Raw genomic sequence first — 15951 nt, 5'->3', positions numbered from 1 at the left:
TATGTCACTTAAATTTCATATGACAGCTTTTAATTCTGCTTTACCAGTCTGAATCCTTTCAATTTCTCACTTCCTCCCACTTGCAGATTACATAATTCTGTGCTTGAAATGTCCAGAAGAAAGGAAATTTCATTCATTCTATTAGGAGAAAATTAAAAATTCAGAGAGTTGCACCCTTCACTTCGTTAAATGCATTTAGAATATTGACTAAACACTTAGTATCACTAGCTCACATTCACTAGCAAAGTTACATGAATACAGATATCTTCATGACTGGATGATAATGAGAAAAATTGTGTGTCCAGTTTTCTGCAGCTTCTTTTGCATGGGTCATTCCTCTTCCTCAAGAGAGGTTTTAGAATGTGAAGTAGTGTAAAATTTTTTTCCCTCAGGTAGATTTCAGACCCCCTATAAAGCTTTTAGACATTGATGTGGACCTTCCCTGCTCATCAGTAAATTATGGCTAAAGCCATCATGCAATAAAGCTTCATCCTTCTTTGTGCCAATAATTGTGTGACCTGGCTTGACATCAGATTTTCAGATGTATATTTAGTCAAGTAACCAGGTGCACTGTGAGGACCCTCACTGCTTCACTGGGCCTTAATTGCCCTGACCAGCCTTGGAATCCCACCCATGAACTCTGCTCCTTGCTTCAGGCTGTAGAAGTCTGTAGAAATGAGCTGGCAGAAGCCATCTGAAGTTCAGCAAGGGGAAGTGCAAAGTCCTCTTGGCACCAAATGCAACCCCCAGGCACCAATATATGCTGAGGTGGGCAACTAGGTGGAAAACAGCTTTGCAGAAAGGAGACCAAGATGAACATGAGCCAGAAATGTGCCCTTGAGGCAAAGAAGGCTTATGATGTCCTGGGCGGTATCAGGAGGAGTGTTGCCAGCAAGCTGTGGGAGGTGATACCTTCACTCTGTTTAGCACTGGTGAGGCCACACTGGTTCTATGTGAGCACTGAGGTTCGATAAGATGACTCCAAAGTTGCCTAACAACCTCAACCATGATGTCACTTTGTGATTCTATGAAAATAGCATTTTTTCTTTACTTTCCACAGAAGAAATAGGGTATGGGAAACTTGCTAGGGAAGCTGATGTGATATTGACTAAGACAGCAAGATGTACAATAACAGTTGGAATTGAAAATTAATTTAAAAGGCAGGAAAGGGACACTTGTGCTATGCTGCCAGAAACAGAGAGAGCAGGGAAGAGTTAGTACAGCCCAGTTTGGAACTCTGGGATGCTGCTGTGGTAGTGTGAGGAGGCAGATGTAGTAGGTGCTAGATCACTGTTGCAGGTAATAAAACTAGCAGGGACAAGGTATTAGGAAGAGCTCCCAATACCCAATCCACTAACACCTGTGGTGGTGGGAGCTGCCTGCCTCTGACTTGCACTCTGATCAGCTGAGAAATGGAAGTTCAGCTGTTGAACTATGCTGTTTGCTACTGAAACAGCTATTTTTCATCTCCTGAAAAAAAACCAAAAAAGGCAGTGGGTGCTTATTGGACTGCAGTGAAGATTTGAGGAATATTGAACTACCTGCACATACTGAATTGCTTCAGCTGAATACTCAGCTGCACAATAATGCTTTGATGTATGATCCCAGAGAAAATCAGTTTCACCTTCCTTCAGGCTCTGAAAGAATCTACCAGTAGTATGAAGATAGTATTAGACATTAGGGCAAAATCTCCAAATAGTGTTATAATGCTGTGCCACTATGTTATGATCTCCAAATAGTGTTATGATGCTGTGCCGGAGGAGCTTGTGATCATAAGCTCTGCTGGCAACATATTTTAGCAGAATTCCCACAGCCACAGGGAACTCATCTCATACTTTTTCTCACATTTGCACTTTGAGACCGTAGAATCAGACATGCAATTTGAATTTTGAGATACTTCTCAGTTTGCATCTTCACTGTGAACTAGTTGCTTGACATAATCCTTAGCAAGATACAAATATATACATACTCAAATTTAGTTGCTTCTTGGTTTCTTCTGAACATGAGGATCCCATGGTTTGCCATTTTTTTCCCTTGTAGCTTTTGAGTCTAGTTATCCAGATTCTGAGGGATAAAAGAGTGTCTGGAGTTACTCCAAGTTTGGGACTGGAGGTGCATGAAAGTATAGAGGATGGGGAACACAGGAATGTGGTCCCTGCTGGATGCTATGTTGAAAACATCAGGAGCTCCTATGTGAAGGGTTTGGTGTTGGAATAATGAAATTAAACCCACCTGTTCAGTACATCTAAGGTGGCTGCTACTCCTACTGTCAAGTTAGACTCACATTTTGCAGAGCCTCAGTAGATCTGCTGGTACTGAAGAGTCTGTGGACAAATATCAGAGCACTGGCACAAAGTAATATTATAAATGAAAGTGGTTTAAGAAAAAAACCAAAACACAAACTTTTGTTTGCAGGGTTTTTTTTAATGCATCAAGTAGAACGAAATAGACTTCTTTGTGAGAGTATTCTCTTTTTTATAAGCAGACACACATTCCAGTATCTTTCTCTTCCAAAGACAGAAAAAATAGTACTTTTTTTTCTAATATTATTCAAGTTTTTTTGCAACATAAAAAGATACATATTTTGGAATGTAGACTAAAAGATGTACAATGAAGAACATAGGGAAAACTTGGCTGTTTGCTGTCCCATGCAATTACCAGATGTTTGTCATGGTAACCCCTGAAAAGCTCTGACCAGAAAAGCATTCTTAGGAGGCTGGAGAGCATGCCAGCTGGCCACATAAAACCTGCAATGTCCAAAATAATTTGGATCACCACCTGTTGCTACTTTAAAAAAAATAGAAATTAAAAAAAAAAAGCCTGAAAGAAGACAATCCCTAAAATATGTTAAAATCATACACATAGTATCTTTCTAATAATGCTATGATTTTTTGTCCACTTTTTTCCCCATTGCTGTGATACCTGTAGATATCTGGAGTTAATAGATTGTGTAACAAAATTTCTACTTAATTCTGTGGGAAATTTAATTGGAATCAGTTTTTTTTTAATTTAAATGTGTGTAGGATTTTGAGAGGTTGGGGAAGTAGCTGAACCTGTAATGGAACATATATCCTGATATAATAGAAAAGTTGAATAAGAAAACAATTATGAAAATAGAATCCAGGGTATTGGTTATTACTGCAGCTGCACTAGCACAAGGAAAAGAGCACTATCCTTTGACTGAGACATTGCTTTATACTGCTGTTGTATAGCAGAGAAAACAGCAGTGAAAACCTTAGAATCCTGTTAGTTCTTGTGGCTCTATTTATAGCTGAAATATTTGAGTTATTGGTCACAAATACTGAGGTGATTCTTTTGAAAGGATGTTTTTTGCAGTGTTTTGTTAGGAGTCTCTTCTGTGAAGAAGACCCCATTGAGGAAATTACCTTTTGCAGGCCCTGACAATGAGGTCTTAAACATTTAGAAGTAGTCCTGATGACCAGTCCTCTACTTAAGGAAGAATGGTGAACCTGAAGACACCTTTGAAAGGGACAATGGATATAAATTTTGCTTATTTTTCTCATGAAGAAATTTCTTTCAGATGTTGCTGTTGTATCTCACAAGTATAAGGTTAAAGAGATTTTTTTTCCTCAAATTCTCTATGAAAAGGCAGTCAGAAAAAAAAATTTCCCTGAAATTTGCAAACATTGCAACTGAGACTTGAGGCTAAGTTGTATGAGTTTACTCTACACAATGAATAATGTTGTGTGGATGCCTAACTGAGGAAGAAAATACTGAGGAGACTGAGGTAGCTAGTATTCTCCTTTGCTGTAAATAGGGAGCTTGAACAGAGGCAGGTTAGTCAATAGACCACATGTGGCCATTGGTTACTGAAAGTCTCTCAATAATCTTGGGAAAAAAGGAAGTTGCAAATTGTTTCTACATCTTAGTCAAAGTAATTGGCTATCTTCATAAGTTGCTTCTCTTGAATTGTAGTGTTCTCTTAAGTTGGGTTATTTTAGCAGTTTCAGGATAGTACTTGTCTGAAGTGAAGTGTCTGGTTACTGTATGCTCAAAAGGTCTGTTAATACCAGTAGTTTTGTTATACAGAATACAGTAAAGTTCAGAGTTAGGCTCTATAAAATGGTGTATTTTCATGCATTCAAATGTGTCTCTTTTATGCTTTAAGAAGCGATAGCAATTAGATCTGTCACAAAGTAGTGTTTTTGTTTAAGTATGTGTGTTTTACCTGGGAGAAACCGGCTTGGCATTTAGTACATTCTTACACATACATGTGTGTCTGCAACAGAACAATATGGTATAAAAATTTAGAGCTTTCTGCACATAGGTTCTGTTGACTGAATTTACTTAGCTTCTGTGATTTCACTGGCCAGGAAAATGTGTATGTCACAGGAGTTGGCAGCATATTTTACTATTTCAAATTTGTTCCTGGACCTAGCATACATTAAAAAAAAATATGACATCTGCATTATGGTGAAGTATGTGAATTTGTTTTGTGAGAAGAGTAGGTTGACAGTAATCATAATACAGACAAAAGAAGAATATAGGTTATTATATGTCTGTTTTAAAATAATTCCTCAAAGGTATAAAAAATAAACTTCTGAAATGAAGTCTATCACAGGTCTGAATGGTGTTGAAACTTGTATTAAAATATCTTTTCATATCAAGGAAAACACTAAATAATATCTTTTTAACATTAGTTTTGTGCTGACTGAAAAGCTATCATGGTTCTTTACAAGCATGTGGTGCTTTTAAGGTGGATATTAATCTTCAACTCATTAAAAACATTATTATTTGTAAATGGCCCAAGTGTGCTCAGCTATTTAAAACTTACTCTACAATGCTTCTTGCAATATTAACATGAAAAGTAAGAAATTAATTCCTTGCATTAATTTTAAATCCATCCCTACAGATAGGTAAGAAGTTATCTACAGTTATAAAACAGAGAGAGAGAGAGAGAGATAGATAGAGAGAGATTTTTCACTTTGGAATGTTTGAAAATTGTCTATTACAGCAACCTGAGGAGGTCGCTTGGGGTGAGAGAGATGACAATCTTGTTTCTTGATCAGAAGGCTGGATTTATTGATATATGATGTATAATACATTATAACTATACTAGAAAGAATAAAGAGAGAAGTTGCAGAGGCTTGCTAAGCTAAGCTAAGAATAGAATAGAAAAGAATCTAAAAACAAGAGAATTCTCTGTCCCTGTGTTCCAGAGAGCTTGCCCTGTGATTGGCTCTTAATTATAAACATGGGAACATGAACCAATCACAGGTGCATCCTATTGCATTTCACAGCAGCTGATAACAATTGTTTACATTCTCTTTCTGGGGCCCTTGCTTCCCAGAAGATGCAGAAATCTGAAAGAAAGGATTTCTGTGAAAAATGTCTGCAACAATTGTCTTTCTTGACTTACCATATACAATAAATTAATGGGATAGAAATGTAAATAGGCAACAAAGATGAAATATTCAGATTTGGGTGTAAGAAAAACAAGCAATAATTATTTATGCCATGATTCCACATACTGTGTCTTCATTTGATATAAATAACTTGAGGGAGATTTATAAATCTTCATGGAGCAGACTTTCACAACACCTTCCCCTTAGCTAACCGATAGGCATCACAGCTCTTCCTCTCTAATTAGTAATCATGTTTCTATCCCTGTAAACTAAACAAGGCCAAAGCATGGGGTTGGTCATTGTCCTGGGGCAGTTTTGTCTGTTCATTTGATTTTTAGTCATTCATGTTCTTTCTTCCATGTCTTCCAGTTTTGAAAATCCTACTGCCGATATATTTAAACTTTATTTGTGGATTTGCCATAGTTAATTTGTAGACTGAGAAAAACGTGATACCAGGAGGATTTCATGAAAATGGCTGTAAAAGAGGTAATTTTTAGTTGGGGTTAATAACACTGGAACTTCTCTGTAGGTGTGAACGTCGTTTTGAAGGGCACAGTAGCTGCTGCTATCCATGTGGAATTGCAGTGTCTCCCTGTGGACGCTTTATAGCCAGTGGGTCAGATGACAAATACGTAAGTAGTTTTTGCTTATTTTTCCTCCTAAACTACAGGACCTACTCATTGTATCTAAAAGAGTCTTTTCAGAGGATTCTAGGATTCATCTTAATGTGGATTACTGGAACCTATGATACTTCTGTATAGTCCATTAACATGTAGCAGTTACAAACGATTCATGATTATTTTGTCCAAAAAATCCCAGAGCAGCTAAATCTTAGCACTCAAAGTAATTGTTAAAAGATTGTTTCTATAGGTTTCCATAATATTTTACTCTGAATTGTCATGTGCCATCAAAGATGAGGAGAATGGTGTTTCCTGTAGCACAGCTTTATGTGTTGTATATATATCTGACCAGTAGGAACTCTGTAACAAATACAAATTAATTTACTGAAGCTCCCAAATACAGGGTGATGAATCTTTTAGTATGGCTAGAAAGCCATGAACCAATGAACCTATCAGCTTAATAAAAAATGAGAAGCCATTCAACTGGAATTAGTACTTTCCAGACTCTTTGTGTGTGTATTTTCTCCCTAGACAGTTTCTCTTCTGAATCAATGTCAATAAAATTTAATTATTTAGAGATGAATCCTGAGTAAATGTGTATTGATACTTTTTTGAGTTTTCACCTAATTTTAACTCAGTATGCTTGCAATGTCAGCAAAATGTTTTTCTTGCTGTTTGTGAAGAGATGGAAGATTGCTAACTTGTACTATAGGCCTTTGAAACTGGACTGAGGTCGGGCTCATTGCAAATACATCCTTTCAAAACAGCTGGGTAGGAATGCTGTTGAAATTTATTTTAGGTATTTCTAGGTTAATCATCAGAACATGACACAGTTTCTGGTCAAATTCAGATTCAGAAGAGGAATTTACTCTTCTGGCTAGTTTTGAAATACTGGCTCAAATAATGTGTGAAGGTTAGAGATTTTATTGGCAGATTGATGGATGTTTGGCAATTGGTGTTGTGTTCTTGACATTTTCATGATATAACATATTTTTCAAGTTTCTGGTAAATAGCATTTCAAAATGTAGCTTGCAGTACAAAAGAAGGGCTTTTTGCTTTGCCTGTGAAGAAATGCATCTAATATTCATCTCAGATCATGATATATATGATATAGTAATATATTTATTTGAGGCTACTAACTAAAGTTGCTTTTGAGTTGTATAAAAATAGGTGCAGTCACAAGACCTTTTTGTCTTCACTTTTGCACTAAGGTATTTGTTTGGAATTAGTGCTGATTCAAGAAAAGAAAGACATCATGATTTTGTCTTAACTCCAAATTCTTGGCATATGGTGGGTCATCAAAGGAAGCTGAATAGCTGGCATGCATCCTGCTCCAGTTGGCATGTGGTCCCTGGTAGGCACAGTGCCAGGCAATACTTTTTAGTCTGGCTCCTGGGTTGGAATTTTGCATAATTTGTGTCCTGTGTCTGTAGAGAACTTTCATTGTTCTTCCTGTCCCCTCAGGAAAACTGAGTTGTTTTTTTTCTTGCTTATACTGTACTGTTAGGACAAAATGCAGTTTTGAGGCATTTTTTTAGAAAGCTTCCCTTTGAAGTGTTGAGGCTGGATATACTTTTGTGCTTTCTTTTGAAACAGAAAATTGAATGCTGCACTGAATAGTCCATTCATATTTCTCCACTAATAGCATCCTGACAGATGGCTTAATGTGTGACTGGGACAGTTTTAAGAGTATCAAGGAGTCACATATTTCTGAAGATTATATGAATGAATGTCTATTGGAATAAGCTACATGAAAAAATCAGTAGTGTGGACACAAAGCATTATCTTCAAAAAGAGCATTCTGGAAATAGGTTATGTACCTTTCCATTGAGAAGCAACTGCATCTTCAGTCATCTTGGAGTTTACTGTGGTTAACAAATGTGATTGAAATTAAAGCCAAAAAAGGCATAATTGGAATACAATTGAGAGACATTGATCCTAAACTGCTTTTTGTATTTCACAATATCTGAAACATTTAACAAAGAGGAATATTTTGTATACAATGAATAATAGCAAAATCACATTGCTACAGGACATAGAACAGCAACCCAAAATATGTTATTGCAAAAAAAGGGATGAAAATTCTGTCTGCCTTTTTTTCTACTTTGAGGGTGTATGACCTGTTTTATATAAGAGCTTGATGTAGCTTTTGTGTGGCTGAAGTGGCCACATGGTTTTACGTGAACTGCTCTGGTGCATGCTAGAGTGAGACTTGTAGATACTGTAAATTGGGGTTGAAAGTGTTTCCCCAACTGATTACTCCGACTTCCTTAAGAGAACCTTTACCAAGACCTGTGTAGGACCTGATGGTCTGATAAACAGGTAACCAGAATCCTGGTTTTGGACTGTGATTGTCCTTTCTGTAATTAGTTGTGACTAGCAAATATAAAAGGGGAACATTTCTAATATCAAATCTTCTCTGCATCCTAAATAGCTTAAGGTTACAAGAGAATTTAGACTTTTGCTTAACTGAATACACATAATATTGTAATTTCTAACCATTTTACAAGTGGACAATCTCAGGTTTCTAACTATCCATATTATCAAGGATGTTGGACCTTAATATACCTTAACTGGGTTTAGATTTCCATTTTGCTGGACTCTGTACAGAACTGTTGACTAAAGAAGTCTTAGTGTAAGAAGATATCTGGACAGTGTGAAATGCTACTTTTTATAATAAAAAACCCTCATTTTCTTTCTATGCTATGTAGTTCTAGTTAGCTGTTTTACTTTATGTCTAATTAGACACTTAATTTTTGTCTTTGAAGACCTTAGGGCTCTATGAATAAATTCCAAGTTTCCAGAAATGAAGAAATAAATATTTGTCTCTTTAATTGCTTTCAGACTCGTTCTTACTAGCTCTCTTTGAACTGTAGACTCTAAGAGGCACATTTTGACCCTAATGCTGAAATTGGATTTTCTAACATAAAACTCTCTGTCCATGCCGAATCTCAATGCCTGTATTCATAGCTCACACAGACTGACCCATATCACAAACCCAGAAGTTTTTCAGCATAGCAGGTTGCTGCATGAATAGCAAAAAACACATGGGTAATGTACGAAATTCTCTTCCCTTTTCTTTTTACACTTTTCAACAAAGCCTAGGATTTTGCTTACAACGCTGTCTTTGAAACACATTTTAAATTCAAGATTAAATTTATGCCTTCCAACTGTGAAGGCACCAAAGCTTGAAGCAGTAGCCTGTAGGGCATCATCATTGAAAGGAGTAGCAGGAGACAGGATAAAGCAATTTGGTTCTTATACATAACATCAGTCTAATAACCACTTGTGAGTCCCTGAATATTAACCTTCATGCAAAATTTGTTTTAGAGTAAGTTCTCATTATGCAATGATGCTGGTCCAGGGGCAAATCCAAAGAGTTTTTAAACCTGTGAGTGGTGGCTGGATGCAAACCCAGACCTGATATTTTTTGCAGACTGAGTTATTTTCAGATACAAGATCCTGCATCAGGCATAATACAAACTAGAATTTGTAGAATTTGTTTATAGTTGATACCTTAATTTAAGTATCTACAGAGATTGATATTCCTAATAAAAAATCAATGCTGCTGAGCAATATACTGTAATGCTTTACTACCAAAAAATACATTTGTGAGTTGGGCTGCCAGCACTCTGTACATCTACTCCTCTTGCACTGCACTACTTCCTAATGTAATCATTGCCAAGAAGATTGTATTTCTCAACCCCCATGAATATATTATTAGCCACCTTAGTCTTTCTGTGGCTCAGTTCTGACTTATAAAATCGAGATTAGCAATGGTATCTTTCCTCTCTCCTCTTGTCTTTAAGAGTTTAGATGAGGCCTGTTTCAGTTTGTTACTGTTGTGATCAGCTGCTTTGATCTTATGTGAAATCCTCCCATCCTTGTGTGTCTGTGGTGTGTTAAGATTTAAAATTGCATCTGATTAGGTTAAAAATTACATAAAATTATCTAGGTACCAAAGAAGAAACACCTCAGGAAATCCCAAATGTGAATGATAAAATTGTGTGGTTGATTTTCTCCCTTTAATAGCCCACTTCATTAGAACTTTTTAGGTACTAATAATGCTAGGTAAAAGACTACAAATGAGGGAGTTGGCAAAGATATTCTGATGTAGTTGTATATAAATGAATGAGATAGGACTAGTTAATAGTCTAGAATGCTTTGTTCCATATCTCTTGGGAGTGTATCTTGGAGGCATCACTAAGGTTTAAATTAGGTATATTTGATATATGATGAAGTATGCTTTATTACTTTATTTGGAGAAAAGAAGATATTTTCTTTACCGAAAAATTACTTTTAGAAATGTATGCTATTGGTATTGTACTGAATTTGTTGTCTTGGTCTACACTTCATACCAGAGGGCTTGCAGAACAGGATGTATTGTATGAAGCAGTGGTAGCAACTATCTGAAGCATTTTGGTTTCCAGTGTGATTGGTATTTCAATTATATATTACTCAAGTTTTATCTTATGTGTCCGTACTGTTTAACTAAGATAGGCTTTAACAGGAAACATCTGGAGAAAACAGCATTAGTAATGTTTACTGAGGAGAAGGCAGGACTGACATTGCTTGGCAGAACAAAATCCATAGCAGAGAATGAATGACAGGCTGTGACAGCCTCTCTGCCAGCTGTTGATGGAGAAAATCTACTTCTTTCCAAAGAGGAACACAGTTTTGTTTTGGTCTTGAGCCTGAGGTTTTTTGGATTCCTTGGTAATGTGGTTGGCTGTTAGGCCCATTATCCTAGAAGTGAACAGATAAATATTGCTTTCTTGATTGTACAGTCATGACTTTGAGTGTGCTGTTACATCACTGTCTCTTTGGGTGTATCTTTGAAGATGGCTGAAAATCTTGGCTTTTGTAGGTTATTTTATGAAGCATGGAGTTATCTGAGTATGAGCACATTAATTGTTCTTGTGTGCTTTATGGTCAGTTCAGGCCACTGCTTATCTAGGCCAGTACACCTCAGACCTGACCACCACAAAACCAGATTAGCAGCTGAGAGAGGTGGAGGATGATTTTTTGATGCCTATAGATGTATTGTTATTTAACTACTACTGAACAACTTTTTTTTTCAAACTGAATTTTATGAGTCTGTAATTTTTTACTGTGTTAACACTGAATTTTGCTGATGCTTTTGAGAGATAGGAGGAAGTGTGAGAAATTAGCCATTTTGCTAAAGAAAACTAATTTTATAAAAGATAATGCCCCATGTTCAACTGTAGACAAAACAGGAAGGTGAAGTAGATATGCATACCCAATGTTCATTTTGGAATGCATACAGTGGTGAGGTGCTAAAAGTGGATATATAGTTTATATAGTTTTATATCCACAGGGCTTGTGTTTTCTATATGTGTACTTCTTGGTCTCAGTTCTTGACAGTAGTTGAATTTTGGGTATGATTGGTACATCTGGTACAAACATCTGGTTGAAGGTCCTTGGCAGCATCTGAATCTTTCAGTACTGCTGTCAGTCAACACCAGTGCACAAGCAGGAAATGCAGTTATTGGAACTATTGATACAGAGCAGAATCCTAGCAGCAGTCAGAAAAGAGCCAAAGTGGGTGTGATACAACCATGCTGTTTCATAGTGAGATGTGAATTCTTAGAAAAAAGTCTTCCATTTATAATTCTGTACTCTGACAACACTTTGTGTGTTCTAAAAGTAAAGGCAACCTAAATTCAGTGGTGCATGGTGCTGAATAAATTTCATACTAAAACAAATAAAAACAATCACATACATTAGGCCTTAAAATTAGCAAATTAAATAGAAACTGAATTGGCAAAAATTACAATTTGGAACCTTCACAGAAGGGTGGCTTAGAGAGGGAAGTCAGATATGGTTTATGTAATTTTTTTTAGTGAGGAAAATTCAAATGTGTTATCTATAACTGCCAGAAGATTGATACATTTGAAAAATATCCCCTGCATCTTGGAAGATGACTGATATGTGTAATATTATTTTAATAATAAAGAGCATTAATAATGTTCACTGTCACTCATTTTTTTAGTTATGTCAAAGGAAATCATATGGAAACTGGGATCTTACAGTAGTGGGAAGTTTCCTGTGACTACCAGAAAGAGCCTCCATAAGAGTCATTAAAAAGGAAAGGGACTCTGAGAGGGTGTACTGTACTCAACATTTTGGTGCCAGGCTTGATTAGACTTTCCATGCTACCATGTGGTAAGTGTATAAGATATCTTGGGACTGAAGAGCATTAATCAGTGCTTAGGATACTTATGAAATCTGTTTTATTATGTGTGGATTTGGCCCCAATACCTATAGTTAAGGTAGTCTAACACTTTCCACTATAATTCTGTTTTCAGTTGCTTATAAGTAAGAACATTCTGGGCTGAAACTTTCCATGCTCAGTGTCTGCTTCAGGTTAATTGTTATTTTTCTTTAGTGTAAGTAGTTCATGAGCTTTTTTAGCCTGAAATTGAGGAAAAATACATGGTTCAGTGGAATATGTGCCCCAGTATAAATAGGGAGTGATGGAGTGCAAGTCAAACACATGTCATGTACTGCAGGATTATGCACCAAGTTTGATGGCACTGATGGAAGCAAATGGGCGATAATGCCTTATTAATAATGACAGATGTCTTTTATAAAAACATGTTAGATTACCAAGGGACTCTATCCCTCAATCAAGGGACTTGATTATATTTCTGTCTTCTGTAGCTCATTTGAAATATTAGGAAAAATAGTCACAGAAAAATGATGACATTGGCCAGTCCATGCAAAACATGAGGAAAACATCTCTATTTGTGTAAGGCCAAATTAGGTATCTTAGATATCAATGTCTTTCTGTTTGTTTGTTAGTTGTGTTCTTTTCCTGTGATTTGTTTGTAAAATACACACTTCAGCTTAAAGCCACAGCAGCAACAAAGGGTTTTACTTGAAACTGGTGTTGCTTTTCTGATCCCTGTGCAAAAGCTGATAACAAGGAGAATTCTTCTGTTATTAGTCAAGTGCTTATGATTTGCTTTCCCCTCTTTCCTATCCCAGGAGGCTGTAGGAGTGTAAGTAGTTTGACACAAATGTTTATGACCATGGGTTGGACTAGGGGGCAATGGGAACAGATGGGAACAAGTTTCCTTTGAAGTTAGAGTGTGAGAAAACAGAGGAAAGAATTTACAGTGAAACGCTGCAGATAAAACATCAATTTATCTAGCACACTCTGTCTACCAATGCAGTAGAATTAAGTAATTTTCCATTTGGGTACAAATTCCTCCACTCAGGGAAGGGCCTTTGTCTTTCTTCCCTGTCTCTTGGTACAAGTCTAGGGAAGAAAGCAGAAGCTTGTGTATACTTGTAGGGTGCTAAATACACTGTCACACTCTGGGTTACTGAAAACTGACTACTCCAAATGTTCTTCAAATGTCTAGTGAAAGGAAATACAAGTAAGTATGTGGTTATGGGTCCAGGAAACTTCTTTGGAAGCTGTTGGTGCAGGTAAATTATTTTTACTTTTGGCTGACCCTCAGCAAGAATTGGAAAGGAAATACCAATATCTACTGAATCAGTATTTTTATTAGACAAATTTCGTCTTAATATAAAAAAAGGGGATTGACTTTGGCTAAAGTCTAAAACATTATATGCACATATGCATTTTGGGTATTGCTGAATGCTTCCTAGACTGTTTTGTTTTCTTTTTCATTCCATGTGGTTTGCTGAAAATCTGTTTTTCCTCTGTCATTGATTTCATATTTTCAAGCTTTTTTTATTCTTCTGTGGCTAGTGTTAATGGTTAATCATTTATTTTTCAGTTACTGTTATTTCCTTTTTTTTCTGTAGAAAAGAATATGCTAAAATAATCTGGTAAGTATAGAACAGAAAAACCATTTGGATGACATCAGAAAATACAGCAAAACTAAAATGATGGCACACTGTAGCAGAAGGATGTTTATACTGGAGTTATTCCTCTTGTTATGAGTGTTAGTTCTGTTAAAATATAATTCTCTTTTGGGTTTATGTTTTATTTTGTTTTTAAACTTTTGAAGTTAAAAATGAATGTACTTTCAATCTTTAACCAAGTTAACTTTTATTCTCCAAATTTAGATTGTCACTGACTAGTTTAAATATCTATGGCTAGAGCTACTTAAACATAAGCTGGTTTTACCCACTTTTATATGATGATGTTGTTCTTTTAATCAGATTTTATTGTCTTGCACGTCAGAATTACTCAGAAAATTACCATTACTTTTCCTTTCAGTTATTGGAAGAGATGATACCTGCTACAATGTAATAAACTATTCTTGCATGTAGCTAGAGACTCTGCTCCTTTTTCTGTTGAACCGTAACACCTAAATATATAAGATTTACGGGGCTAGGAATACAGTACTGGAAAGACGTTTAGCAGTAGTTCCATTAGGATAGGTTTGTAAGAGTGATCAATGGGCAGGTTGTGTTCCCTGCCATGTTTTGTGTGTTTTGCCTAGCAGCTGTTCAATATGAGCATAGAGTCTTTGTGATAAAGGTCAGAGGAAAGGGCTTTCCCATATCTGGTCTTTCCCAGGGCTTTGGTGGTTAGCTACAGGTGGGTTTCTGCCAGTGGCTGCTTGTCATGACTTTCCTCTGATCCAATGAATCTGGCTATACAATGTGGCAATTTAGGAAAGTGCTGCATCCCAGCCTAATCTCTAGCTCAGAGCTAAGAATCATCCCTTGAAAGGTGGGATGTAAGGGTTTGAGTGCTTTTTAGGCTGAGAAGTGTGACTACAGCACCAAATACACTCTCGCTAGATTGTAATTAAGCTGCATGACTGCTTGATAGCATTTTTGAAAGAAAGGTATGAGCCAAATGGTTGATTTAGAAACAGTGTGGAAGAGAATAAATTACCATAATACCTGGGTTTAACAAACTTTGGAGTTTTGTTCAAAAAATAGTGAAATATTATCACATCTATTTTACAGAGTGGAACAGGGACATAAAGATTAAGCCAAAAATGAACATGGTCCTTCCCAAATTAAACTAAGGATCTGGAATGGAAAACTAATTTTTACTGGATAATTCTGGCAAATTTCTGCAAGCCACTGGATTATGATGGAAAAATTTCAACTTCACTAATGCCTGTCTGTGATATGTTCTATTGGTTAAAAGATGGAGCATGTTCTTTGTGAATCAGAACTTTGTGCTCTTGATTCTTGCTATCATTGACTTTGCCTCTTCTCTGTTACTCCTTCCAAAAAAGGGAACTGAAGCCTAAAGAGGCTACCTGAAACAGAGGCTAGACAAGAGTTAAAGGAATAAAGTAGATATTTATTAAAAAGCCTTGCAAGGATACACCCTGGGCAGTACAAGACCTAAACAGATATGAAAGTCATCAATATCTTAGAACTGATTTCTATAATTTGTGATAATTTAGCAAATGCTTAAATTAACTAAAAAAAAAAAAAAAAGTATTTATGAAAAGAATAATGCACTCTTTCCCCAATAAATAACTAAACATTAGGTGTACTTCAAGAGGCAGGTAAAAAAAAGTACCCTTTAAAAACACATTTTAAAATATGTTCTGTGGAATTTAAATACCTTTTTTAAAGTGGAATCTAATACCTTCTAAATGAGATAACTCCAATGATTAAAATTTTCTAACTTCTTTGTAGGCTTTATATTTAGAGTTACTGTACTATAACTTAATGCTTCAAGAATGTGGTTATTTTTTAATACTGAAAATACCAACTCATTGTTTTTTAGGCTTATATATATGAAATGCGTTCAAGCACTTTTTTGCAAAAACTGGGGAGACACACAGAATCTGTAATCAATGTCAGTTTTAATCCCTCATCTCCACAGGTAAGCCATTACTTTTTTTCCTCTTTGTAATGAAAGCACGTAAAATAACTCAAAGGCCTGAAAGATTTAAAAAGTAATATTATTTCAAGTGTGCTGTGTCAGAATAGCTATTGAAATTGCTTTATCACAATATTTTGAAAAACTGTTACTGTTGTGCGTTGAACCT

General features: G+C 36.1%; 1 protein-coding gene across 1 annotated transcript in view; it reads left to right on the top strand.

The window, feature by feature from the left end:
* Positions 1-15951, top strand: part of WDR27 (WD repeat domain 27) — a 90516-nt gene that overhangs the window by 34678 nt on the left and 39887 nt on the right. The window contains exons 22-23 of the mRNA XM_058802469.1: positions 5896-5998; positions 15687-15785. Coding sequence (XP_058658452.1) covers positions 5896-5998; positions 15687-15785 — 202 coding nt within the window. The remainder of the gene's footprint in view (positions 1-5895; positions 5999-15686; positions 15786-15951) is intronic.

This window comes from Ammospiza caudacuta, chromosome 3 (assembly GCF_027887145.1).
Source record: "Ammospiza caudacuta isolate bAmmCau1 chromosome 3, bAmmCau1.pri, whole genome shotgun sequence".
Classification (NCBI taxonomy): Eukaryota; Metazoa; Chordata; class Aves; order Passeriformes; family Passerellidae; genus Ammospiza; species Ammospiza caudacuta.
Note: the sequence above shows the minus strand (reverse complement) of the source record. Positions and strands in the feature narration are given on the sequence as shown.